This window comes from Sylvia atricapilla, chromosome 1 (assembly GCF_009819655.1).
Source record: "Sylvia atricapilla isolate bSylAtr1 chromosome 1, bSylAtr1.pri, whole genome shotgun sequence".
NCBI lineage: Eukaryota > Metazoa > Chordata > Aves > Passeriformes > Sylviidae > Sylvia > Sylvia atricapilla.
The window spans coordinates 35980869-36008641 of NC_089140.1; the positions used below are offsets into that span (position 1 = coordinate 35980869).

At 36.4% G+C, this 27773-nt stretch overlaps 1 protein-coding gene across 3 annotated transcripts in view; it reads right to left on the reverse strand.

The window, feature by feature from the left end:
* TBC1D5 (TBC1 domain family member 5) overlaps positions 1-27773 on the reverse strand; it is a 316602-nt gene that overhangs the window by 72245 nt on the left and 216584 nt on the right. For all 3 annotated transcript variants that reach the window (XM_066319616.1, XM_066319630.1, XM_066319620.1), the window contains 2 exons: positions 6422-6564; positions 540-646 (listed from right to left, as the gene is read on the reverse strand). In XM_066319616.1, the coding sequence (XP_066175713.1) occupies positions 540-646; positions 6422-6564 (250 nt within the window). The remainder of the gene's footprint in view (positions 1-539; positions 647-6421; positions 6565-27773) is intronic.

The window sequence follows — 27773 nt, forward strand, 5'->3', positions numbered from 1 at the left end:
AAAATTTATGAATTTATAAGTTTTATACATGTGACTCTTTAAAGGCTGTAACATCAAACTCTTGTTTTTAATAAAAAACCATCATATAACCATTATATATAGCAGGGGTAGTTCTTTAAGGATTAACAGTGATTAAACCCAGAAATCCCATGAAAAAGGTCTTTCAGATGAAATTGCATGATGCTTTCTATACAGCTTACTAGGCTTTAAATAGTAATATTAGTGTTTCCTTGAAAAGTATATTTTATCCTAAAAGATGTCTGTGCAGAATAACAAACAAAGTTAATCTAAAGAGCACATCTGCAGTTACCAAAGCTCCTGGATAACTTTAGCAGAGTGTCCTTCAAACTATCCCTTAAAGAGTAAAGGAACTTGTTTCTACTCTGTTTCCATCTCTTCCCTTCAGCTCTTTTGTCAAGTGAGAAGAAACTTGAAACTACCATTTAGTTTGCAAAATGTAGGTTGTTATTAACTTCATCGCATTTAGAACATTTTATTACAGTGATTTATTTCATGTATTAATAGAGTGAGCATCTCACCTTTGGATCTCGGAGAAAAAGTGCTCTTAGGATAAGGGAGTGAACATCTCCAATAGGTGGATAATGCATAAGAAGTCCCAAACAGGTCTGATAATTACTTGAAATCACTAGAATTAAAATAAAAATATAAGAGAGAGAGAGAGAGAGAGAAAACATTACTGTCTTACTTTGATATTTCAAAACAGTACTTTTCCCAGTAAATTCATTACAGTTCAGATTTGACTATCTTTCCCCACATGGTCTCTCAGAACTCAAGCAGTGCTCAGAGTAAAAGGATATACACATAATCAAGCCTCATGACTGCACTTGGTCCAGTATAATTAAGAAGAGTTCTAAAACTACGACTTTATGTCACAGACATTTATGTTATACTCCAGATTCAGATGCCTCAGTTCAGACTTCTGTAGCTGTGCCTGCCCCAGCCAGTGGAGCTCAGGGAAACACCATCAGCAGAGCTTCAAGAACTAGTCCTATACTGCAAAATGGACATAGACTTTTCAGACACTCTTCCACTGACATCTAAATTTAAATGTGATAATATGCATTTATGGCTTTATGATTAAAAAAAAGCTCCACTCTGACCAATTTCTGCTGAAATATCTTTTATGTTGTTCTTAAATACACACTTCCATACACATACACACTTAGATACCTATGTATATGTAAAATAATTCAACAACTCCTTGTTTTCTTCTAAATCAGAAACCTCACAAAATATCCAGGAAAAAGGGGAAAGACTAGATTTTAATTTGCTTAGATTTTAATTACTTGCTTAGATTTTTTCACTTATTCAAGAAAATTTTCAGCATGCTTTACTAAATTTTATAAATTTCTTCTAATCTGTTTGATTTTATCTGAATCTATGTAAGCATCTCTAGCTACGGCTTTTTGCTTGTTATTGTCATCTTCTGTTTTTTTTTCTTCCATTCCCAAATCAATCTAATTATGAGTGCAATTATTAAAGACATCTTTTCAAGCAGGTCTATGTAAACTACTTCATTTCTTTTGCACCATCTAAATCCAGGCAATCCATCTGCCACAGCTGTCAAAGCAATGCCTGTTAATGATGCCTCTACTCTGCAACATAAAGACAGCCTCAACAATAGTAATTGTAAATAAATTTCTAACAAACTTTAATATTCTGAGAACTTTAGGTGTAGTAAGAAATACCTTTAATTAATCAAGATATTGCAAATATGAAATTGTTTTGAATCAATAAAAAGCAAAATAAAGGGAAGTTTTGCGGACAGAGAAATTTAAATGGTTTACTTATTTTCTTTCATGTGAATAAGCCTCATATTCTCCTGCACCTTACCTCCCTCAACAAGAGGATTATGGGGAAAAGATGCAGGACTGGGCAAAATGAATAATTATAATCTGTGTAAGGAACCACTTTATCATCTTCATTTCCGTTGCTGATCCGACAGCTTGTAATTTCATACATCTGCTTTCATTTGTAAAGCACTCACTTATCCCACTCATTCTTTATCTGTTCTGCCTGGTTTTTTTTCCCCTACTCTTTGTTTTTCTTGTTCATATTCAGGTACCCGCTTTTTCTTCTTGAAGTCACAAAGCTGGCATAATGAACACAATACAATGGCCTCTGTTAGAGTTCTTTCATAGCATAATACGAGCACCACACAGAACATACCCAATCAAACTCTTGTACGTAAATCAAATTTAAGATACTGAACTGCAGTTGTGATCATGATGCCTTTTTTACCAAACCAAATAAAAACAGTGAATATTGATATTAAATGCTAAATAGTTTTATTTAGATAGACAGTAACACCAATGTTTCTCTTTTGAACAAGTATGTGTTCTATTCTGCAATGTAAAATGGATTAAAAATACCTTTTCTTTATTTTTCCTGGAAGAGTTCTTTACTGTCTCAAGATACTGAGAAAATGAAATAGTTAAAAAAATAATTTATTTTAATGGTGCAGACTTGACCCCTGACAAAAACCGCTTATCATCCAGAAAGTTAAAAAAATTCCAGCACTTTAAAGTGAAGACTTGTTAACTTTTATCTTTTCTATCTTCAGGGTTTCCCTCACATATTTAAACTGAAAGAGGGTAGATTTAGATTGGACATAAGGAAGGAATTCTTTACTGTGAGGGTGGTGAACAATGGCACAGATTGCCCATAGACGTTGGGGGTGCCCCTGGTTCCAGGTCAGGCTGGACGGAGCTTCAAGCAATCTGGTCTAGTGGAATATGTCTCTGTCCATGCCAGGAGATTGGTCTAGATGATCCTTGAAGGTCCCTTCCAACCCAAACTATTCTATGATTCTTGTCTCCTCAGGACAAAATGTGTAATATTATACAACAGAGGGGCAGTTTTCTTAAAATTACAGATAAACAGCGGTAAACCAAAATGGAATACATGGATTTCTAAGAATCATCTGTAGGATGAAGTTTCTGGAAGGAGATTCTGTCAAATACAAATATCCAGTCTCAGCGGTAGCTGCTGTGTCCAGCTGCCTTGCAAAAAGCTTGCTGTGGTTCTTCAGCTGTGCTTTTCTTTCTCTCATTGTCTTAGTGTGAGTCATATCTAGATCCAACTTCTACTGTGAACCACAAGTCCTCATTCTCCAAAGAATACTACTGGTTTTTCTAGGGAAAGGAAGAGAAAGACTCCTCTCCACAGAGAAAACAATCTTACTGTCCTTTTCTTAATATTGTAATTCAGTGCACAGAGTCCATCCAATTGCCTTTTCTCTTCTGCTGTAGAAAAGACTGACCTTTCTCTGTTGGCACAATAACCACCCTGGATAAAAGCAGCACTGATGAAGTGGAAAACCTGAGAATTCACAGTACTGTTCTCAACAAAGTGTAAATTTTCTGAGACATTTAATTTCTTGAAAGTTTAATATTCAGTGTCACTGATCCTGTATCTAGATTAGTTCATAACCCTGGAGAGGTGGGATTGCTTCCCCCTGCTGCTTTACACACGTTCTCCTTAGTAGCCCCTAAATTGAGTTAAACATAGACAAATGAACATCTTGCAGTATAACAAAAATAACTAAACAGTTCCTCTAAGAAGAAGCTATGGCTCCTTTATTTCTCTCAAAATATTCACAGTGCTTTTAGGGATGAAAAACTAAATTCTAACAATGGCCATACCTACTCGTTGAGTGGAAACAAGATAAAAATACCCTTATTCTAATACTGATCAGTCAAAATTAGCTCCTGGTGCAATAATAGCATTAATTTGCTATGCAAAATATAGACAGGTCTTCCAGGTTTTCCCATTCTTGTCCTCCTTGGAAGGAAGTAGATAAAATACATCTATTTTTGCATCACATCCTTCCCTCCATTCTGATTTAATCAACAACTGCATTCACACTGGTGAAACAGAAGCATATTCATGCTTCTGATTTGATAGATTAAAAAAAAAAATTTTGCAAGAATTTTTCCAAAGAAACTTGGCAATAATTTATTAAAACTTACAGCTACACTGGTACACAACCCTACACTTGGCATGTGAGGATTATCACTCCACAAAGATCTGCTTGGATACAAGTGTAAAACTGAACAGAGCAGTTTACAGAATGGCTGTGTACATGATTACATACCTGTAATCTCTAAAATATATAAGCAATAATCTGATAACCTAAATGTTCCCTTCTCCTTGCACAATATATTGTTTGAGCAACAGAGAATTTCAAAACTAAAATAAAGATGAGAAATACAGCAGAAAAATAGTTTTTTTAAAATCATGTCCTTGAGAACATCATAACAGAGCACAGAAAAAAAAATTATCAATTCTCAAACCAGCAACTTTCACCCATCCCCAAATGTGTAGTTATAAAAGAATCAGCACAATTTCTAAACTTTCAAATGCTTTGAGTACTGTATTATTATAATTGCTTATATTTGACATTTTTATAACATAATATTGTAGAAGCTTTATTATTGTTCTTATTGTTTCGAAGTTTCTGAACTAAAATTTTCCCGATGGTTTATTTAAATTAAAGATGATTATCACCATTGGATGTTTTGAGCTTATGTTTCCTTTCACCAAATAAAGAGAAGCTTTTATAAACTTACTTTATTTGAAAATGCTTTTAAAATTACTACAACTTTGAACTCTGTTCAAAGCTCAAATATTATCAGCAATAAAAAACATGAGGAAAACCAGAAACAAATATAGATATAAAAACAGATATATAACAAAAGGTTTTTTATGTAATCAAGAACTGTGGAAATTGTTATGGCTTGAGTTTGACTTTGGAAAATAGGTTCAACTTTACAGTAGTTATGACTTATTTTGCTTCCCCATTCTATTGTGCTTAGAGTAACTAAGTAGGTCCAGCTGTAGAACAAGAAGTTACTTATTACAGAAACAGTCAAAATATGAAATATTAGCTATCCTGATGAGATGACTTTGCCTCTCATCTTGGTAAACATACTACACTGCAAAGCTATTTACTACTCTATTTACTAAGCTGGGAAGTTCAGAGAAAAGAGGGAAGAGCGATTCCATACAAAAGCCTGGAACACGTTTTTAGCTCACATTTTAGTTAACTCATAATATGTGTACCTCAGCAACAAAAATCAAAAGAAAACAATGTCAGAACAATTTTCCCTCCTCAAGAAGAGAGAGGCTTCTTAAAATCCCAGTTCTAAGGTGCTGTATTTTTTAAATGTAAGCAATGACACAAAATAAAATACTGATGCTCAGAAACTTTCTTACATGCCTCTTCAGAACATATCACTACCAAAAATTTTAAATTACTTCAGTTTACTGCATATAAACAAGTAAGATTTAGTCTGCAAAACATAACGACCTGGAATCAGATCATCTTGAAACATCAGCATTAATTTTGAAACCTCTAACCAGAATAAATGTCCAGTTTTTTGAGAGGAACGAAAGGTAGCTCTATATTCTGCATGTTTATTAAAAAGCAATTAAAAAACACATGAAGGCAGGCAGTGGAACAACATGTACGTGTAAAGTACCACATTATATTTTCAAGACTAGGCCCTAAAATAGGAACCACAGATGTTGAAAACTTCCTATGTCCTAGAATACAAAATTGTGTCAAATATGTGACCTTGTTATAACCTAAAGCTTACAGATGGTATATACTTAACTCTGAATAACTTGCTATAGAATTCATATACTTAATGACAGCCATACATCTTGCTGTGAAATGCATACTTTGTGGCATCAGTTGCATACAGAATTTTTTGCAGAATCTGATAGGACAGAAATAAACACCTCAATTATTATTATCTATGTTTCTCGTCCCATTTACAATTATATAAGCTAACAAAATTTTCTTGATTGCTTGTTTGTCTCAACTTAATATTATTAGTCATCACTAAATCATAAGAATTCACCTGTGCACAAATTTCAGGGGTACTGAACCAAAATAAAATAAATAGTAATTTTTTTAAGATGGCACTCTTGCACAGAATAAACATATTCAGTAATTGCTAATGATCTTTGTGTTTTACTCAAGATATCGCTTCAAAAATTGTGAGCCGTTGTCTTGTGCATTTTCTCCTTTCTCACAGGGGAACAGCATAAAAATATTTCAAGTGCCACAGGGAAGCTTTACTCAATTTGTGAACTTGGTCAGAAGGTGGAGCTCTATACTTGCCTGTATCATTCAGAGCACATAAAATCTGCAACTCCATGTAAAAACACAGAACTACTAACAAAACAAACCTGCATTTAACTCCAAGATACAATTTGTTTCATAAATACGGCAGGCCATGTCTGATAATAAATAGCTCCTCTCCTAGTATTTGGAATGATTTTCAGTATGTTAAAAAAGTCATAATGAAATTTAGCATTTTTAAGGTCTCTTTTTCTTTCAAGGAATAGGTTTGCATTCTTTAAAAAAAATTGTAAGACAGCTGATACTTACAGGCATCTCTGATATACAACAACATGGCTACAAAAATGTAGTCGACTAAATTCAGGGTGATACTATCAGCAAATAGAGCATCCCAGACAACCAGAAGATCCTGAAGAGGGAATTCACGTCCAAACAGGAGCCTTACCCATCGCCTGAAAAAAAAGGGAAAAGTTATGATTTGCATTTCTCCATTTTATCAAGTATGGTAAAGTCGGGACACGTATCACAGGATCAACTATAGTCCTAAACATTTTACCAGAAAATTTTGTGAAGCGTCAGGATCTGTGATGATGACTTGACTAATTGTATTTGTGGAAATGTTACTGCATCTACATCAAAGAAATTGTACATTAGAGACTGTAGAAGCTTCGCTGACTAATATTATTATGTGAGTGACCCTCAAAGGACAAAATACATCAATCCCCTGTACCACATTTTTGAGCATTTAATTTGATAGTGACCTAAGATGAATGGGAGACAACGTTATGCAAAAATGGCCTGGAACAGCAAAAACAGGAGGCTGAAGCCAGTGGTTTCTGAGAAGCCCTGGAAAACACAGTCAAGCAAAAGCCAGTTCAGAAGCAGATGCCAAACAGCAACTAAAATGGACCAGGTCACAGTTACTGTGAAGGGGCTTTCTCCCTGTTATGGATGACAGTGTTTGCAGCTCCGTGTAAAATATGCTATGGATTCTATTTTTATTTAATCTAATTGAAATCTTTACCAGATTTAGTGATAATCTGCATGTAGACTATACTGTTAATTCCTGTTCATCTCTGCACTATTTTCATACCTAGCAAAATGTGAAAATTTGTCATTTTAAATGCAGTATTTGCTTGAGGCTGAAAGCTTGAGATGCAGTAGAAAAAAACTGTTTCTCTAGATTTCTCATTTCTAGTTCTGAATCTTACACTGACTTACTTAGTGACCTCAGGAAAGGTACTTCTCTGCCCTATTCCAGAACAGAATCACTAGCTTTGTGTCTTTTTAGGTAGGATTATCTAAGGTCACATTTGAATGAGCTAAAGAATAGTTAGTAACATTAATCCTGAAATAGTTATTACGAAATGGACTTAAAAATAATGAATTACATTTTTAGCTGGGATATGCAAATAGCTACGCATGTGGAATCTGTTTATTCAGTGGCAAGAAAAGATTGATTGCAAATTTCTGCTAAGCAAATTAAGTCATTCTTTAAAACTCACAAAAATTTCCAAAAAGGCAACTCGAAATTTCTTGTTCAAGATTAGTTTCACTCATAAGAATTCATGTTTAACCACTTTTGTTCCAGAACTCATTGTTCGTTTAAGGCATCTGGGGTTTTGTTTTTGCTTTTTTTTTTCCTTTAAAACTCACAAAAAATTCTAAAAAGGCAACTCGAAATTTCTTGTTCAAGATTAGTTTCATTCACTCATGTTTAACCACTTTTGTTCCAGAATTCATTGTTGGTTTAAGGCATCTGGGGTTTTGGGTGGGTTTTTTTTTTCTGATTCCAGTATAAAGAAAATACTGGACAAATGAATTCCAGCATGCCTGTCTAGCACAAGCTTTGAAGATAGTAACAATCAGTACAAAAGGACAGTCTCTTATAAAACAAATTCAAAGGGACTGTTGCAAGTGAAGGTTTTGTTCGCTAAACTTTTATTCCCCATGCCACTGGAACCATAGGTACAATCCACAAAAATATCCACACATAGATTTAGAGATCACTACATACAATCTTTTCCTTGCAAGATGTCTTCCCTTTTAAAAGTCAAAATACGTGATTTCAAAAGACAGCATCATCTCACTCTTATCTCAAACAGTTATGTTCTACGGTCTTGTAACTTTTTATGTTAGTAGAGTAATTAAGAGAAGTCCCAATATTAGCTACAACAAAACAAAACCCCTGAATTTCCTTCCCTGATCAAACCTCTTTCCTCTAAGGACTTCTTTTGAGACCTCAGGAAAAGAAATTGGAACTGTTACACAAAAGCAAGGCTTAGCTAGTGCATTTAATACCGTGTCTATTCTACCTAAGGGGTTTTGCCATAGTGGCACATTCCCCTGCAGTGCCCAGCCCACAGGAGACTATCACCCTATGGTGACACAAACATTACCCAAACTCTGTGTGAAGCCCATTACCTGAATTAGCAACCCCTCCCACCTGTAAAACCACAACTTTCAAGTTACACAAACTGTCAGGCAAGAAATCTCAGCAAAGCTTGAAGCGTTTGAGCTGACTTTGCTTGCAACTACCCAAGTCTCACTCAAAAGCCTTGCTAAGAGTCTAATACACTTCAAGAGAAAAAAATACACCATGGTGTAATGGGATTTGTTATTAGTCCTTTATTAGAAATCTCTTTTGCTTCTTTACTACTTCATTATGCAGTGTTAATCGTTTGTAGATGCAGGTTTATTCTGCTCAAGCAGAAGTCATTCCTTTTTTTCTCCTGCTTTTATATTTTCTCCTGGGAAAATTAAATCTCGTTCCCCAGAGGTATCACGTTTCACAGATGTAGACTGCTGAAGAACAACTGGACTTCCTTTTGCAACCATAATATTGCTGTTAATTATTTGAACCTTCCTGTCTTAAAGGGGGTAAGCAATTCATACTGTTGTAAATGCATATATACTAACGGCTCCCTTTTTTTTCCAGCAACGTTTAGCTCACAGCATCTATAAACTGAGGGGCCTATTGCCTATGAACCATGCTGCCATATGGCAGGACTTCACTCAGCTTTTATATTCATGAAAGAAGATCTTAATTCCTTAACTAAGTGTCCACACTGAAAAGCTGTCTTTCAAACGAACACATTTTTACTGCTTTTACAAGTATTTGCAGAGAATTTAAGACACCCTTAATAATTGCCTTGCACATGATAAACCTTTTTTTTTTGTTTCTCCCCCCCCCGCTTTTTTTTCTGTTGAGATGGCTGTCTGTGTTTTAATTATTGTTCTGTCCTGTTAATCTTGCCTTACATCTGTTACACCTGCAGACTGTGAAACTCACAATAGTATACCTTTTATCACATGTGATAATACAATAATTCATATTTTACCAGGCATACTTAGCAATTAAAATCTACAAAAAAACCCACCAGATTCTTTAAAGCCATAATACACCAAGGCACTACTACCTACATTGTAGAATATGTAACTGTATCTTCCACTTACAATTCCTATATAATTAAACCAATATTCTCAAGAGATCAGTAATTACTAGCAATAGATAATGATTCATTAATGACCTTACAATATAGGAAAAGCAGGAGAAAACTCTGCACTAGTAAAGCCATTAAAGAAGGCAATGATCCAGCCTTACCAGTTTTAACTAACACCACAACCATTTTGACAGAGATTTACAGGACAATTCCCCAGCCATCAAAATTTAAATTTATGTTATATGTTCCATATATTTAGTTGCTTATCTTCTTAGTCTTTTTGTGAGGCAGTGAATTCTTTTTTAAAAAATTAAATAAGCCCAAGAAATGTTTACAAATGAGGCAAAACAAACAGTTTAGGAATGTTTATGAGGCCAAAACAATACAACGAAATCAGAAAGAATAAGAAAAATTGTAACAACAGGAAAAGGGAAAGCATCACTCTGAAGCTAAATGACTTGATCTACGATTTACAAGTTGACAACAAAGTGCCTAAAAAAGTCTATTGTTAGGAGTATGTTTTCAGTCATTTTTACATTTGCTAAAAACTCAATGTTCAGTACAATTTCCACTCCAAGCATCTGCTCAAGGCTTGATTTTTTTTCATTCATTGATACTATTCATTAGAATAAGCCTAAAAAAATTCTGCTCGTGCTTAACTTAGTTTTTTCTGCAAGCATTTCACTAAGGTCTAGAATCAAAACAACAAGGTCTCTGGTATCTTCCTTTTTACTGTGCATATAAAAAAAAGAGAAGCCCAAATTTGGTAATTCCTTGTTTGACCTAAACACAGCAGAGTAAAGATTTCCACAGAGCATCTTCTGTTTCTTCCTAACTCTTGCCACCAGCCCAATAATGCATCTGCCAGCCCGTGCTTCATCCCAGCCACACTATTCTCCCTGCATGGGAAATGGCAGAAGTGTGTGTCACCCCCTGCAGTGGCTATGGTCACTTGGGGGATGTGGTGGCAGAGGATCCTGTTGCTCTGGTTTCCAGTGCTGCAAGACTAGTCAAGGTCTTTCAGAGAAAGGAGGGTCAGTAGGATTTTGCAGGATGTAATTTCATTTTCAGTGCAAGTTTTGCTGCCTTTTTTTTTTTTTTTTTTTGAATAAGAAAATTATTTAAATGGACTGTAAGTATTGAAAAGAACACCATCTTATCAAAACTAAGCACTTGGAAGCTGAGAAATGCCAAAATTAACATCAGTTGTTTACTAACTGAGAAAATGATATGTAAGCTCTGTCTCTTTAAACTCTGTCATGAATTATGTTCAAGCAAACATTTGTAGCCAGTGCAATTTACTATGTAAAGTCATGGTCAATAATTTAGGAGAAAGGGTAGACAGACTTGAGCTGTGATCTGCTTGTTCAAAATTAAGATATGGGAAAAGGATGAGGAGCAACATTTGTATAACACTTTCAAAAGAACTTAAAATTATACAGAAGATGAAGACTTTAACAGTTCAATGCCACCAGAAAGCTCTGCTCTGGGGAGCCTTGATGCCTGCACTAGGATTTCAGGCTGTGTTTCTAACCTAGGGACACCAGTGGGCTGCAAATGAGGTAGGCTGAGTACCTCCTGCAGAGGCACCCAGGGGTAACATAGAGGCTACTGCTCCTACAGCAGTGCTCAACACTTGCGTGGATGAGAAGGAAATACACAGCAAAAGCACCCTCAAAAGAAGACATTTGATTCCAGAAACTCTCAAAGATTTGATATTGCAGGAGGCAGAGGGGAGACAGGTAAGTTCAATCAGAGGATGTTTAGAGTAGTCCACTTTCTTTTAGTGACATGAAGGAGATCAATCAAGACAAGCCATAGCAGCATTCCAGCTTAGACCTGTTACACAGCCCATTTCTCCAGTGCTCCATCTCCTTCCTTAATAAATCTCATTTTTAGTAAAATCGCCATGGCTTTATTTGGTTCAGCACTTTGTTCCAAATGTCATAAAGAGATTAATAAAACCTTCAAATCATGCAAAACAGAGAAGGAAGCATGCCTGAAGTATACTATAATCACAACATGTTCTTTCAGCTACTCTTCTCCAAGGCTTTTGTGGAAGGGCAGTACTGCTTTTGGTGGCATGAGGAACTCTTAATGATCACAGATGAGAAGAAAGACAAAACAGCTAAGTGTCACAATTAACAAAATGGCATTTCTAAGATAAACAAAACCTTATTAAAATCCAATATTTTGTCAGAACAGAAAGAAGCCTGTGAAATCCCTCCAAAGCCAAGAAACTGGTATAAGAAGTTATGTGGGAAGCTCACCAGACTTTCAGGGATTTACAGAGACTTCTAATGTGTTCGATTTAAACACTGAGAATTTTACACACGGCATACCCTCATATGCACACTACCCATAAATGATGTACAGTGTGATATTGTTACAGCATATGCTCCATTTTTTGCCTTAATCTACTTAACTTGTGAAGGGAATGAAAACAGACATCTTGCAAGAAGATGTGTTTACTTCAACCATAAATTCAAATGTTAATTCCGGATTTATTAGATAAAATTATGTGGCCTTTGTCATTTGAGAAGGCAGACAAGATGATCAGATTTTCCTTAGGCTGTAAAACATTTAAATATTATAGATTTCTACCACATTGTCTCCAGCAGTGTACGCTGATTGTAAAAAAGTGTGTGTGATAAGGAGGGAGAAAGTATGTGCCAGCCTCTAACACATCATTCAGCCTCCCACTTAGACTAAGAGATAATAGTGAGTATATTAAAAGATTCTTCTTATGTGTGTCGGCCTTATCTGTTGAAGTAAAATCAGACTTGTATATGGAGTTGTCCTGTCCTGGACTCCCATAAAGGTTGTTCACTTCTCCCCAGCTTCTTCTGTACTGGCTGCATGAAGATTTGGTGGATCATTGCAGCAAATACAGGAATCATGGCCCTGCTGCTGGGTGGATACACAGTTATACAGGTTATTTGGTTTCTCTTTTCTTTTTAAAATTCTGTTTGGCTTGTGGTCACATCCATGCAGTTTTAAGTTTTACACAGTTAAATTAAAAACCCTTCAACTTGAAAAAGTATGATATCCACAAGCTTTTTGTTCCAAAGCTTAGACACTAGGGTCTTAATGCAAAGATAAAAATCACAGTGTTTGATAACAATTCAAATAAAAAAGAAATGACACATTTAGATTACAGATCATATGTGTTTCAAATCTACCGTAAGTTTTCCTGTCAGAAAAGAAGCATTTAAAATTAAAGAATAATGATAATAACCATTCATTTATTAATATATATCTACTCAAATTCAGGCTAAGTAACAAATAAAAATATTGTACATAGTTTACTTTGTTGCCTTTCTTCCACTTGGGAAAAAGGTTTTCCTATGCTCAATATGCTCTATTGACATTTCCTACTACTGTACATATCCTGAGCTTTTTTTATATTAATTACCTTATCAAACACAGACTAGCATATCTCTTAAAAAGAAATACGGTGAGTATGATTTTTACTGAAAAGTGACACAAGCATCTAGTTCTTATGTGGATTATTTCCTCTCCCATTTGATTTCTTTCAGATTGATGGCAAAGATTATTCAGTATCGCATTTAAGAAAAATTCTTTGTGTTTTGAGAAAACTCTATGCATTTCCTTATCAATGAAGGTTTCTCTTTCAAAAAAATGAATTCCTAATAACTATCTTTCCTTCTTACTGTGATTTACCCTTCTCTGCAAAAGCACTTACTGCAGTTCTAAGCCATACAAATTCTAATATACTCTCTTGCAAAAATGCACTTAAGGAAAAAAACCAAACAAATGTCACTCCTATCCTCAGAAAGGTTAAAAAAGACCCAAGGAACTACAGGCCTGCCAGCCCCACCTTGATCCCTGGAAAGATGATGAAGCAGCTAGTTCTGGAAACCATTTCCAGGCACGTGAAACACACACACACAAAAAAAATCATACGGAGTGCTCAGCAACTGGCTTTTCTTTAACACTAAATTTCAAAAACAGAGCTAGGAACTTGAATCTATTTAGAAGAGAAAACAGAAAGAAATTTCCTAATTTTTCAGAAGGGCAGATGGGAGAAACTGGACCTTTGGGTGCAAATTAATACTATGGATGTAACTCTAGGAGACTTGCACTAAATGTAGCATTCAATTTAAGAAATTCTCTGCAGTGGGAGAAAAGTACTCTTCAGTTTCTTTTGCATTCCTCCTAACCATTACAAGTTAAAATACTTCAGTTTTAGTATTTCAGATAAATAACACTTTATAAAGGCTTAGTAATTAACAGTTGTTCAAGCACTGCATTGACACTGCCAGCCTGTGCTTGCAGCAAATACACCAGTTACTGGACTGTAACAATTTACCAACCATTTGTTAGCGTGAAAGGTGGATAAAAATGTTATCCAGAAGTTACCTACAGGAAGAATGATCACAATGAAATAGCTAATGTACTTTCAGCCATTGCTGATTTTTTAAATGACAGAAATTCTAGGCATTTGTTATTATTTTTTAAGAAGGTGGGTGAAGTTGACAACAAATATCACAGATCAAAGCCAAGGCACATGTTTTTTCACTCTGGCCAAAATACAGATGTTACATGATGAAGGTTTTAGCTGTTACACTCTGACTTATTTAGCAGTTATCTGGGCTAAACCGTGCTTTTATTTAAAGGAAGAAGACTGAAGAACACTGCTGTGTTTCTGTGAAACAACTGAATTGAAACAGCTCAGACAATGTTCAGATTCAAAGAGCAAGGATCAGCCTGATGAAATCATGGTGACAAACCAGAATGAAGAGAGGGGAATGCAACAGTATAGTGGAAAAAACCCCTTTGAAGCCAATGATAAGGATCCCTTAAGTGCACAGAGTAGGGGACTTCATCTCATCTTCATCTTCACACTCTGTAAACCCCAGATATAATGACCAATATCTGCAATTGCAAGAGAAAGATATAGGAACCTGAAGGTGTGCCTACTGAATCCTTAATGTTCTTTGCCTCTGTGCAATTAAAACCCACAGTCCTAAATACTGATGATGAATGTGCATTTTGTTTTGAAAATCACTGCAGAGTAGCAAAAACATTTTCTTTTTCTTAACAAAAATAATTACAGGTGAATGATTCTAAACACTGTTTGTTGTAATAAACCTATTGAAACAAAAGAGGCACTTCTAAATTAGTGAAGTTCCTACTGATATCAGCTATTAGCAATTAGGAAATCCACCCCCCCTCAACTTTTCCATTTTTAAACAGCAATGATTAAATTTGGTTCTAAAGTGGAGAAATTATATTAGAAAAACAACTCTCGGTGTTGCAATTAAAGCACAGTTCTTAAGATGATAAAATAAATTTGCTAATAGCTTTATCCATTGATTCAAGATGTACACAGCAGGCTTACAAGATATGATCCTTTTGTAGAATTTCTCTTTAAAAGAGGAGTCTATAATATTTTATTGTTCCATGTTGTCAAATATTCTATAGTGTTAGTACATTTTTCTGTAGAATCCACTTGGGCAAGACTTAATCAAAAAGACATGTATTTTAAAATAAAAGGCAAAGATATAATTTTGTTAATTGCTCCAAAGTAAACAAATAAGCACTGATAAAATATTATAAAGTTTATAATCTGTCTTTGAGACTTCCCTCTTATAATTGAATAAAATGTCTTTTCTGTCCATAAAAAATTGAAATCTATGATAGAACCATTTTTCTATTACCCTGTAGTGAAATGTAAAACCAAAGGAGCTATTTTTTTCTGGTATGCCAAGTAAAACATTTTAAAAATTTCAGGAGATCTAACTTCTTTTAAATTCTTCAGACATCTGTGTCCAGGAATGGAACTGCTACACTTTATATTTAAACCAACAAGACAGCATGTCTGTTGTGAATCTACAACCAGCTTACCAACCTGTGGTAGTCTTTTTCTACCTCTCTAATCCTGCTTTTACTATCACAGGTGTTTTTTTATGTAGCAGAAAATTCAGCTGATAAAAAAGACATTTTTAGGTTTTCCTGGATGCCCTCTTTTTAATAACTGGTCTGTAGTGGATCAAGTTTACTCTTTTCCTTTTATAGGAAAATGCTATCAGGTGAGACCAAGCTGCAAAGGACCAATGAAGCTTTTAAATGCCCCCATAACTGCTTGTACTATCAGTTTATTAATATTTGGGGTTTTTTTTGTGTTTTTATCACAAACAACTTATTGGGAGACCAAATATTAGTAAAGTTTTATGAGACAGACCCATTTACATTTGTTAATTCGATTTTTATGAAGTTTATTTTGTCATTTTACCATTAAAAAAAAGGTATGGGAAAAGCCTGTAATATTTTTCTTATGGATGTAGAATTTTGTCTCAATCAAATGGGAATCAGTGAATTCAACCAAATTTAGCCTGGGAGCTAGTACAAGGATTTATGAGTATTTGGAATCATACAAATTAAGGAACATGTATTAACCTTCCCACTTCTGCCTCAGAAGGCTTTAGATTTATGATAATCTGGCTACATTTTTCAGAGTTATTAACCAGTCAACTAAATAATCTTAATGAAAGAAAATGTCATATGGGGAGTTGTTTAGTTCCCCATCCTAGACCAGAAGGAAGGACAGCCATGGACTGTAAACAGGACATGGATAGAATATCAGCTCCCATGTAACTCTACCAGGAACCATTTATGGAACCTAAATATTACATTGTGAAATGCTGCTTTTATTCCACAGAGTATGGGCTAGGTGGAAGGATGTAGTTGCATGAGACCTTTTTACTGATAGGTAGACTGGTACAAGTATTCACTCTAATTTTTTGCGTGCATAATAGCATTAATATTAAGACAGATGATTTTAGCACCCTAATCATACCCTATGGTGATTCTCCTGATGCCTACTGTTGTATTTTCATTTTGGTAATCACATTGTGTTTGACAATGATACGTACCATCCCTCTTCTTTCTTTTCTCCGACTGTCTGCTATGTGAAAATCACCACCATAGCAGAAGATTTGGAGTGAGCAGCAGCAGAAGAGAAATAACAAAGTATTTGAGCCATAGGATGGTGTGAGAAAATGAAACATTGATTGTTAATGACTCAAGCAATTCCCATTTGGAAAAGCTGCAGGGGCTTTGCTGAGGCCAGGTTTGCACCCCTGGACCAAAGGGTAGGAGGAGAGGTTTGGGTGTGTGGTGGGAAACTTCAGATCTGCACAGGAGCAGCCACCACCAGAGGATGACCACAACAGTGACCTTTGTTAGCTACAAGCTGGGTGTGAGCCAGATAAGGGAAAAGGCCAGGGAGAAGCTGCTGAGGTGGGATAATGCTTTTATCACACCAGTGTCCTCCTCACACAGCTGGGCCAGCTGTAAATCCCCCTCCCAGGGAAGGTGTCAGGACACTGGCCTTCACCCCTGGGCCTGAGGGTGTTCATCCCTTCTGTGGGGCAGAACTGGCTCAGTGACCCTGGCAGGAGAGGCAGCTGTCATGGCTGGGGGGGTCATAACCCATCAAAGACCCCAAAGCACCCCCAGACTCATTTCTGGGCCCTTCCACCAGACCACTGCACATGATCCACAGTGCTGGAGCAGTGTAAAACTCCCCCAGGGGAGGCACCTGTTCCCACCTGAACCTGAATGTAATGAACCCATTGAAATCTGTTTCAGGGGTCTTCCCTCACCCCTGATGGACCAAGGCTGCAACCATCACCTGGACCAAGGGGATGCTGGATCCATGGGTGAGGATGTCTTTTCTCTCCACTATCTACTCTTACCCTTTCTCCATCTTTTCCTCATATATTTTCTTATGTGATATCTCTATACTTTTATATAAATGAAAAGTATAAGATAATTTCTGGAGATAATAACCAAAACTTCTACATAGCTCCTTTCCACTGCAACTTGCTTGTTCTAAAATCAACCTGCATTATATCTATATCTATATCTAAATCTAATCTATATCTATATCTGTTTCTCTACATATACTCAATAAAAACACCAGTCATTCAGCATCATTTCACTCTAATCCACCTTAAGGGATCTATTACCAGGAAACTCAGTTACCTTTGCCTTCAGGGGTGGGTCATAACACATGGCAAAATTAAGGATGGCAATATATCCAAGAATATGAATTATAAAGTAAACTGGTAACTTTAAGATAATTAAATTATATATCAGATTGCCTCCTTTATCTCATAAAAATGCATGAATATATGTCAAACATATCTGAAGTAAAAGGACATGGCCTTTACAAAGTGATAATCTTTCAGCTGGGTTTACAACAGAAGAAATTGAGATTGTGATACTTTGATATGAAGAAAATAAAAATCTTGTTATTTGGCAGTCATACGCAAAATCAAACAGGCATCAGTAATGAAAATTATTAACTTCAACAAAATCTTACTAAACAACATACCTTCAGCAGAAGCCTTATTTTAGCATTTGGAAAATTCCTCCTAATTACATTGAATATGAACATGGGTAAAACCACAGATAAGTAAAACCCTTACCGATAAACTGGTAAGGAAACTGTGTAGAGATACTAGGACACCAAAAGAGATGCAAAATCTTACTTGGTATTTTCCCCTTCAGAGTTAAAATTAAACAGCAATATACCCAAAATGAAGAGAATTCCTGCCTACCACCTGAACTGGGGTCTTATTTCTGCAAAACACTTTGTAAGTGTATTGCAAAATCTCTTTGTGGATCTCTGCTCCAAAGACGAAATTTATTTACTTTTTAAAATGAGGAGAGAAGATTTATACCATCACAGAATTCAATATTACATCTACTGTATGCTCTAAAACTAAATTAAGAAGCTGTTCAGAGGCCATACATGCAGCAGTCCATTTCAATCTATTAGTCTGGCTAAATGCCTTCATACATCCAGTGAAAGGAGTCATCATCATCAATCTGCCAGTTTTAGTGACCAGTCAACTACATGTTGATGCATGCACTGAGGAAACACAAGTGTTTCCTCCCTGCTGTCATATTCCTGAAAGAATTGAGGGAGGCTGTTCTAATAGGTAGCACACAATGATGATTTAGCTGCTTAGTGTAAATAACAGTGTTAGAATCACCACTTATACCCTTAGTTCAAAGGCAGAATATATGTCTGGAGTCCAATTTCATTACTAAGCCGGGTAAGGCAAATAAGAGTTAACTTCTTTTGCTTGGTAAGTTAATTGTACCACTGTTATTCAGAGTCTTGATTTCACTTAAACTGTTAAGCAAAAAAATGCACTCTCTCAGTTTGTTTTATCCTTTCTCCAAGTCCAGGGATATGAGCTTCAACTTCTGTGAAACAAAAGTACCTCTGACTGGTGAAGTTCTGTGTTGTGTAGCTGCAGCCTTATGGGGATTATTCATCTTTTCAGAGATGCACAAGGGCTTAGTGGTCTCATTTAGTTACCTATGTGCCCCTGAAGAAGCCCTGCTAGCAATAAAACACTCTGGTGGCAAACAGCTAATTCATTAATTAACCACAGTATTTGCCGGAAAGGAAAGCACTAAACAACGCTGCAGAGAAAGTGCAATTGTGCTTGTTCCAGGTCCCTGTCTGCAGTATGTGAGGCAGAGGCAAGCAATGCCTATGCTGTTTCTAATTATTCCAATTATCATGGCACACTATGAAAACTTGATTAATAACACTGAAGATATTGTTGTGGCAATTAGCCATATGGTTGTGGGACTTTATTCTGTCACGATTTAGCCATTAGCATCTACTTATGTTTGTCAGAACAGAGCATCCGTGACAAGTTGGAGTTCCGCTCACCTTGCCGAGTCCCTGGTGAGCAACACCAGAGAAATGTTTATTCCTGGGAGCCCCGTGCCTGAGTAAATTTTTCATGTGGCATCCGGCCTGACTGGGGACAAATGTCAAGTAGCTTACGCGACGACCCATCAAGCCAGGCCCCTTCTGCAAAAGGCACCTCGTGAGTGGCTTGTCAGGGCAGACTTCTTTCAGGGGAGGATTTGACCAGTAAAATTAGTGTCAAATGTCTTGTATTCAATGTTTTCAATGGTTAGCTGTTCAGACAGCATGCACCTGCCCTTATTTAGATGTGATGAAATGCTCTATTATGACTTTATACACCTATGAGTTACATATTACCATGTGCTTGAAATGTATCTCTCCAAGCAGAGGGACCAGGGGGCAGCACTCCTGTCGGGTCGGTCAGCTGAAGTGACAGCTAAGTAAGCTGACAATTTTTATGAGCCACCTTTTTAAAACACAAAGTATACGCTACAAAGCAACACTTATTCTAAGTATCCTTTCCTTTAATTCATGGTCAGAATAACTGCTCATGTTAGAAGATCATCTCTAAGACATGTGGAAGCTTGAAAATATTCATTAATAATGGAAGGCTGCCTTGCTTGCCTCCTGAAAGCACAGCAGTAGTTTCACCGCTTCTCCAACATTTCTTGCAGATCAGCTACCGCCAATGTGTTTCTGTCAGCAAGTCACTCAAAATCAAAATGTTTGCAATCAAAGACAACTCCAAACTTGCCTAGCTGTCCACAGTTAGGAATCAACAAGTTAATCTTTATCAAAAGGAGCAGAAAGCACTCAAGAATTAGCATCTTCCTGCACAAGGAAGCCATACATACAGCTGATGAAAGTGTACTTATGCATTTCGGACATGAGCGGAGGAAGCAATAACCCAAGTTCCTGGAAATAACAATAAAATGACACTATAAAAGAAGTTTTTTAAATAGCACAGAACTTTAAGAAAAAACACAGTACTGTAGAAATTCACAAGCTATAGCTAAAAAGAACAATAAGAATTGTTATTTTTCCTCTATTTTTCCAATACTTCTACCCTAACAGTAGCTTTCTTTTTATAGTCACCATCTTCCATCTGTATAGATCTTTCACACACTGTGAGGAGACAGAGACATCGTTTAAAACCATAAAAGTAATTGCAAAGAAATAAAAATAGACAGAGGACTCTGAGCAGGTGTAATATTTTTAACTAAATTTAACTCGTTATTTAATGACAAAAATTTAATTGACAAGACATCTGGGCATAAAGCTTGCTGACAAATGTCCACGTAAGAACGATGTGCACACCTCACTACTAATAGGGCTATATCAACAAAATAAAGTCATTGGCAAAAGGGAGGGACTGGTTCTGCTTCTCATCAGATGTAGCAACTTTAATGGCGAGCTAGTTTTAAAACTGAAAAAAAACCCCCACCCTAAAATCTTTTTTTCCATTTATGCCCCTTTGATTGAGATGATCGAGTTTGTTTTAAAATAACAGTGTTTGTGGAAAATTATATACTGACTGTCCTAGAAATCCCATCTGTGCACATAGACATTCATATGTGGAGGGGGTTTGGGTACAAACGAGGTAAATAATTAAAAGAGGAAAACAAGGAGAGAAATAAATACTGTGCAGGAAAGAAAGGAGAGACGAAGGATACACAAAAGGTAACAGAAGATTTAGCTGGAAATGAAGCACCAGTGGAGCTGGTACTTTTTCATGGAAACTGTGGAGACCAAGTCATACAACCTACGAGGCAGTTTGGACACAGGGCTCTGCCCCATGCCAGTGCCAAGGATTTACCTGTCTCCTTATCCACAGTGGTGCTGGTAGGAGGCGAAAGCAGCAGCCCACGGCCTTGCTCGGAGCTGAACTGACTGTTCTCTCCACAGGCATCTGCAGAACTCCACCCCTGTCCACCACATAGATTCTGAGGCAGAGAAAGAAGACCCTGCAGTTGGAGATGTATCCTTGCAGGGGGAGCAGAACTGCTGTTCTTGTGGGATATGTGCTTGTCTTTGCCAAGATGGAAATCTGCTTTCTACTTTGCAGGCCATTATGAAAGTACAGTTGTGATTATAATGAGACTGCAGACTACAGTCTGATGATTAAGATGATGTTTTCTACTTGTTAACCAGCCACAAATTTTGGACACAGTTTAGTTGACTGTGCTGCATTTTCAGCTAGTACTGTTACTCACTATTTAGAGCAAACTAGAAAGATGAAAGAGCAGTTAAAAATGGTGCTATCCAAAAGCAAAGTCAGCTCAGGCCTATGCCTGAAATTCTGACAGATCAGACGAGGCCATAATCCTCCTTGGCCAAAGTCATCGTCTGCTAAAGCTCTATGCTGGGAAGCTCTGTCCTTGGAAGAGATTTTGGCATGTGCAGCAAAACAATGTGGGATAGGGAAAGTGAGACCTTGGGTTGTCCTGAGATCTGGACAAACACTTGTTGCCACACACATTTGGGACTGGCCATATGAGTACCCCCGAGTACAAGTGTCACAGCTCCACACACTTTAAACAACTCTCGTGTCCCAGCTATAGCCAATACTGCTTAGAGACAGTGGAGGATGTTTCTTTTCCATTTCTATCTTATTTAGACAGCATTAAGTATTTTCAGAAACTTTCTACTAAGTATATGTGGATTTGTGATTATTTCTGGAGCTGCAAATTTGTCTGGAAGCCCTAGATCCAACTATTCTTTGCTTATTCACTGTTTTATATTAACTTATTGTTATATATGGACCAAAACCCATGACAATGAAAAATATGGCAGGTTTTACAGCTCTCTTACTCTAACAGGTGCCTAATTTCAGAAATGAAAAAATTACTTTTTATTATTTGTTTTTTTTTTGCCAACCAGAAGTATTCCTCCAGCAAAGAATTCAAGTTTTAGTATGTGTCTCAGAAATTTCAGGGTAAAAAAGTGGCACTAAAAATCCCTCTCTGACTCTGGCAGAAAATCTGTTGCACACTTGTACATTTGAAATAACACATAACATAAAATGACACTAATGTGAATTCTGTTGACCTCTATATACTTTGATCTGTTTCCTTAAAACTGTATTTTAACTTCCTTCTGAGGAGAACAATATTTATCTGAACCTCTGACCTTCCAAAGCTAATGTGAGAGGGACAGAATGAACATTACAGGATTGTTTTCAGGCAACTGAAAAAGGACCTGACATCCCAATTCTCTGCCATTTCCTATGACTAGGAAATGTAGATGGGGAAAGCATCAGTCTGATGGGCTAGAGGTGAAAGAGGCATTTCCAGGAATCCAGGTAGGCTCTTCTGCGGGCTACTCCCTGGCTATTGAAGAAAGTGAGATGTGGGCAAAGATGTGATCAGATACAGGGTAAATGATCCCTAAGGGGAGGCATGAAAAGCAAGGGCTGGAGGCTAACTGTCTCTAAAGGCTAATTTATCTGACCATACTCTTCCATGATGCAGCATAATGAAGCCACAGTGTACCCAGAGGGTAAGAAGCCAGAAACATATCTGGTGTTGCACCTGGGCTAGTGGAACCAAATGATTAGCCTGTTAAATGATGGCAGCATGGCACCTAGCACTGGAAACCTCCTGCCAGAAGGACTGAAATATATTCCCTTCAGCTTGTGGGAACAGAGTAGCCCTCTAAAACAGATCACACTGGTTAACCTCAACAATTTCTTGAGGCACATCCTGACTCAGTCATTGCTTATGGCTGTTTGGGATGTAGGAGGTGTTTTATTTGAGGTAATTATGCTATTGAGCATTTAGTTGGCTGTGACAGGTAGAATGCATACTTTGAGGAGGTGGCATCTATCTCTGCCAGTTGAACCATGCTGTGAAAACAGTTGCCAATGATTATGATAAACTTTCCTACTGTCTTGGGTGGTATTCCACAATCTTAGATATGTGATCCCTTGCCAGCTTTTGAAAGGTCACTGTTCAGTATACCAATAATTTATGGAGTTTACTTTCATACAGAGCTGGCATGGTCACCAAAGGATGTGTTCACAGAGAGTTTTGCAAGCTTTTGATGTCCAAACCATGCTGACTCAGCAACAGCTCTGATTTGGATAAGAGACTGAAAATGGAGGCTATCCTTGCAGCACTATCTTTTAGATTTTCTTCTGTTAGAAGCTCCAAGTCTGAAGTTTATACACACAGGTTCAAAGAAGTTTATACCCTAAGACCTCATTTGTAATTGAGGGAAGTAACTTGTACCTCAAAAATGACTGGAGCAATCAGATCCAAATTCCCTGTTAAATTGCCAGAAGAAAATTACCTTCAGAAAATGCACATCATCTCAGACTTCATCTTGGCTTCGTGAGAATTTGTGAAGTCTTGGGAGTTCGTTTTGATTCTGTCCAATCATTGGTAATAAATGACTTTTTAAATCCAGCATCAAGTTTAGGAAAGCACTTGAGGACAGTAAGAACTACAGTATGGAGAATAAAAGAACTGAAAGTACATCCATCTTTTGAAAGCAAATGTAACCCACAGGATAAAGCACCAATTTAGGAAGTGGGAAGCACAGCCACAGGCAAATTATTGTCCCATATAATTATTCTCTCTTTATGGAAGATAAGCATAATAACTTTCATCAAGTGTTATGCATTAAAACCTTATCAGAGAAATTCTTATATTAAAAAGCAGTATTTTACTATTATGATAAAACAATAGTGAATAATCTTATAATGAATACCATAACATATAAAATGATGGAGTTTTCACACATCAAACCCAAAGGCTGAGATTTACTCATATAAAGGATATTCTTTTCTTAGCATGATCTAAAATTATAGCGATGATAATACCTATTTATCAGTTATCCTATCAATATTAGAAAACAACAAAATGGCACAATTTTTGATTTAAATGTGTCTATCAGAGATACAGATTTTACACAAACATGGCAAGAAGGGAAGAAGATGAATATCTGAGGTAAGGATAGTGCACAGTATAAGACTCAGTTCTACTAGCTTTGAAGGCTGATTGGTCAAACATAGAGATTTTATTTTAGAGAGATATAAAAGTTTAGATATAATAAATAAGTTAAAAAAAAGACACAAGTTTTACGGCCTACTGTACTTTCTCTCAGCCTTATACTTCAAAATCTGTAAAGTGCTCCTCTACTATGCCTAGTCAAAACCACCTCACCACTTGACTTCTCTACTAACAAACCTCTATTCCACAGGTATCAGATACTCTTCAGATTCACTGGCTGATGATTACTGAACTTTCACTGAAACTCCTGATTTATCATCACTGCCTTGAAAATAGACATCCTGCCACACAAAGGGACAAAGAAAACTTTGAAATGATTTGATAAACTTCTTCTAAAGCAGCTGGAATTTACAGAAAGCAAAATGGTGCATACAGTTTTAGAGATTTTGGAGGTTATGCCCCTAGTATAAACTTTCGACTCCAAATTCTCTTCAACATAATGTTGATAAATGTGAGTATTAAAACTCAAGACATTGAACTACTGGCTGTCAGTTGTGCCACTGCACAGATATATGCACAATTATTAACTGCATCAAATGCAAATTTACTGAGACAGTAAGTAAACTACTAATGTCAAGGATATAGGTGACTTGGGTGCTAATAAATTTGTGTATCATGGATGATTAAAACTTGGAGTGGAAGGAGGACGACTGTGTTGGAACAGTATGTTCCATAGCTATTAGCAATTTTGTACTTACTGATGATGATGATGCAACTGTAACTGGCATAGCTGCAATCATGAACTGAGGCCAGAGGAAGTGTTTTAACCAAGGAGGCATTAGGAAAATAGCCTCAACCTGCACTACAAATTGGGCAAAGTACAGGTTCAGTGAGCTTTCAGAGGCTCCAGCTGATACAGACACTAACTTTGTGGAGCTGAATGACTTCTTTATTGTCTAGTTATAACATGGAGTTTCACTACCATGCCAAACTGCTCCAGCATAATTCATTCAAGGCAAAGAAGAATGATGTTTCAAAGAGAAAATCTGAAGTCACACAGTTAAAACTCAGGAAATGCACGCACCTAATTCCTGTCATATTATGAAATCCTAGTTCTGCATGTATATCTCCTTTAGCTCTGATTTCTATCAAAAATATGCATAATTTTAATGCTAATTTCTATTAAAATATGCATCACAAAACATAGCAGATGCATGCAGACAATTAACATATTGTATTAACTTCTGAATTTTTTATTCTTTATTGAATCCTCTGTATTGCATTAACTTTATTTTGCATTTTTCTTTGTTTTCATTTCACTACCATAAAACAGATTTGGTTTTACTAATGTTATTCTAAATGCTTTCAATTGGATCAATTCACTTTCCACTTTTCATTGGGGTGAAGAACTGAGGAGGGGTCATCATGAACCTTAGCTGCTGAAGTCAATTTTCTGCTAGACTGAATCAAAAGAGCAACACTGCATCTGTTTGTATTGTTGTATTGTTCCGTATCGGTAAATGAAACTTTTTTTTTTTTTTCCCCACAAAAGCTTGGTATTTGCAGAAGCTGTAAGACTGTGGAGACCATAATCTGAAATCATGAGAGCCACAATTTTTATGACTACAATCTTCTTTTCCTGGTGTTCAGGCAGTGGTTTTGGGGTGGATTGCGCTGCATGCGTTCTGATGAGACATTTACAATCTCCTTTATGCAAATTACCCCAGCAGCTGTTTAAGAGCTGTGGTTGTCAGACCAGCAAGGAGAATGTGATTTGGTATGTCACAAATGGGGCAGGGCTTTATTAGGCTCTGCTACAAAGTTTTAGCAGATGCCTTAGCATAGATTCAGTGTGATCTTGTAACCCCATTATAACTTTATTGCTTATGGAAAACACAAAAAGCTACGAAATACTGTGGGGATTCTTGGAAATTAGCACTTCACACTGCCTATTTCTGAATTAAGTGCAAATAATAAATGTAATCTCATCATTTAGAGTGGAAAAACTACAGTTTTCCCCAAAGAAATCATATGCAGCTGAAGGAGTTTTCCAGGGACAAAAACCAGCAATAACCCCTTTAAGAGACAATTTTACCAATAACCAGTGAAGACCATTTTTTGTCTTTAAAAATGACTCATCAATAAGCAAATACTACCAACAACACATAAAAACATTAGGAGCCTTTGATAAAACTGCCTATTGAAAATGCTGTATCTGGATTAACACTGGGTAGTCCATGGTTAGGAGACAGACTGTAAGATCCACAGAGGATCCTTTTAGGCCTGAAAGACAGACACATCTCCTTTACTTGACTTCCCTGTGATTATGAGTTAATGTATTACAGGTTTGCTTTTATTAAGATTCACCTTGAACTGATGTTTCTTGGTCTTATGCTTGTCATCACATAGGTCCAGAACTTTGCTTCTACAACAAGTAGCAAGAACTACATCCCCTTTAAAACTTCCTGATATTCAATACATAAATTTGAGGCCATTTTGGATAATTTTGCTTTTGACAACATTGCTCAACTTTAGCTCACTCCCCTTCTTAATCCATGTTTATTCCCTGACACATTTCTATTGACCAGATATTGACCATCTCAACTTCAAATGATGATGATCTAAATTTGACAAATGATGATGATCTAAATTTCTTTTTAATATTGTTTACCAAAAACATATAAGGCATTTCAGGTGAGGTCTTACCTGTACAATAGTACTGACACTTTCTTATCTCTTCTTGAAACACAGGTAACCCGACAGCATTTATCTTTTACGCAGGGCATCAATTTGGTGGCTCCAAAGCATTTTTCACTTTCATCTTTTTATCAAACTATTTTATAAGGAAAAAAAAAAAACCCAGTGCCCTTTTCTTCTGCTCTGTCAACTTGTGTTTTAAGTTATGCCTCATGTGGCTGGATGGACAGACATCACTAATATTGCTACATAGTGATGATTTATAACGTAAAACTGTATTTTGAGGGGCAACTGTTTTTGATGATTTTAGCCCCTTCAAAAATTTTTCAGAATATTCCAATCTTCATTTTTTAAAATGCTGATAAGATGCAAATTCAAAGTCCTCAGAAGAATAATGTGACCAGTCCTCATTTGAATCTATTCAAGGACTGTGTATTGGTAAAATTTGCTTCTTACACAAATACAAAAAGAAAATACTTCTAGAACATACATATATTTAATCATTTAGTGGTGTCTGTAATTATGATTACATTTGCCTGCTATTCTTCTAATGAATAGCAGCTTTCCTTTAAAGTTTGAGTTAAGAACAAAAGAGTTCAAAGGAGATGACTTGGAGTGAAGGAACAATAAAAACAGTTGTTTGTAACAGATCTTGAATTTTGACCTTAAGTACAATATTTGCTATGGCTAATATTATAACATGTATGGCAGGCATAATAAACAAATCTTTCAAGTTGCCACCTGCAAATGCCCCAATGGTATCTATATACTGAGGGAATTAGGGAAAAGGACAAAATTTGTAACAACAACTTTAAGGAAAACCACAGTGCAGTAAATGTGTTACCCTCAATGTATCTGTGTTG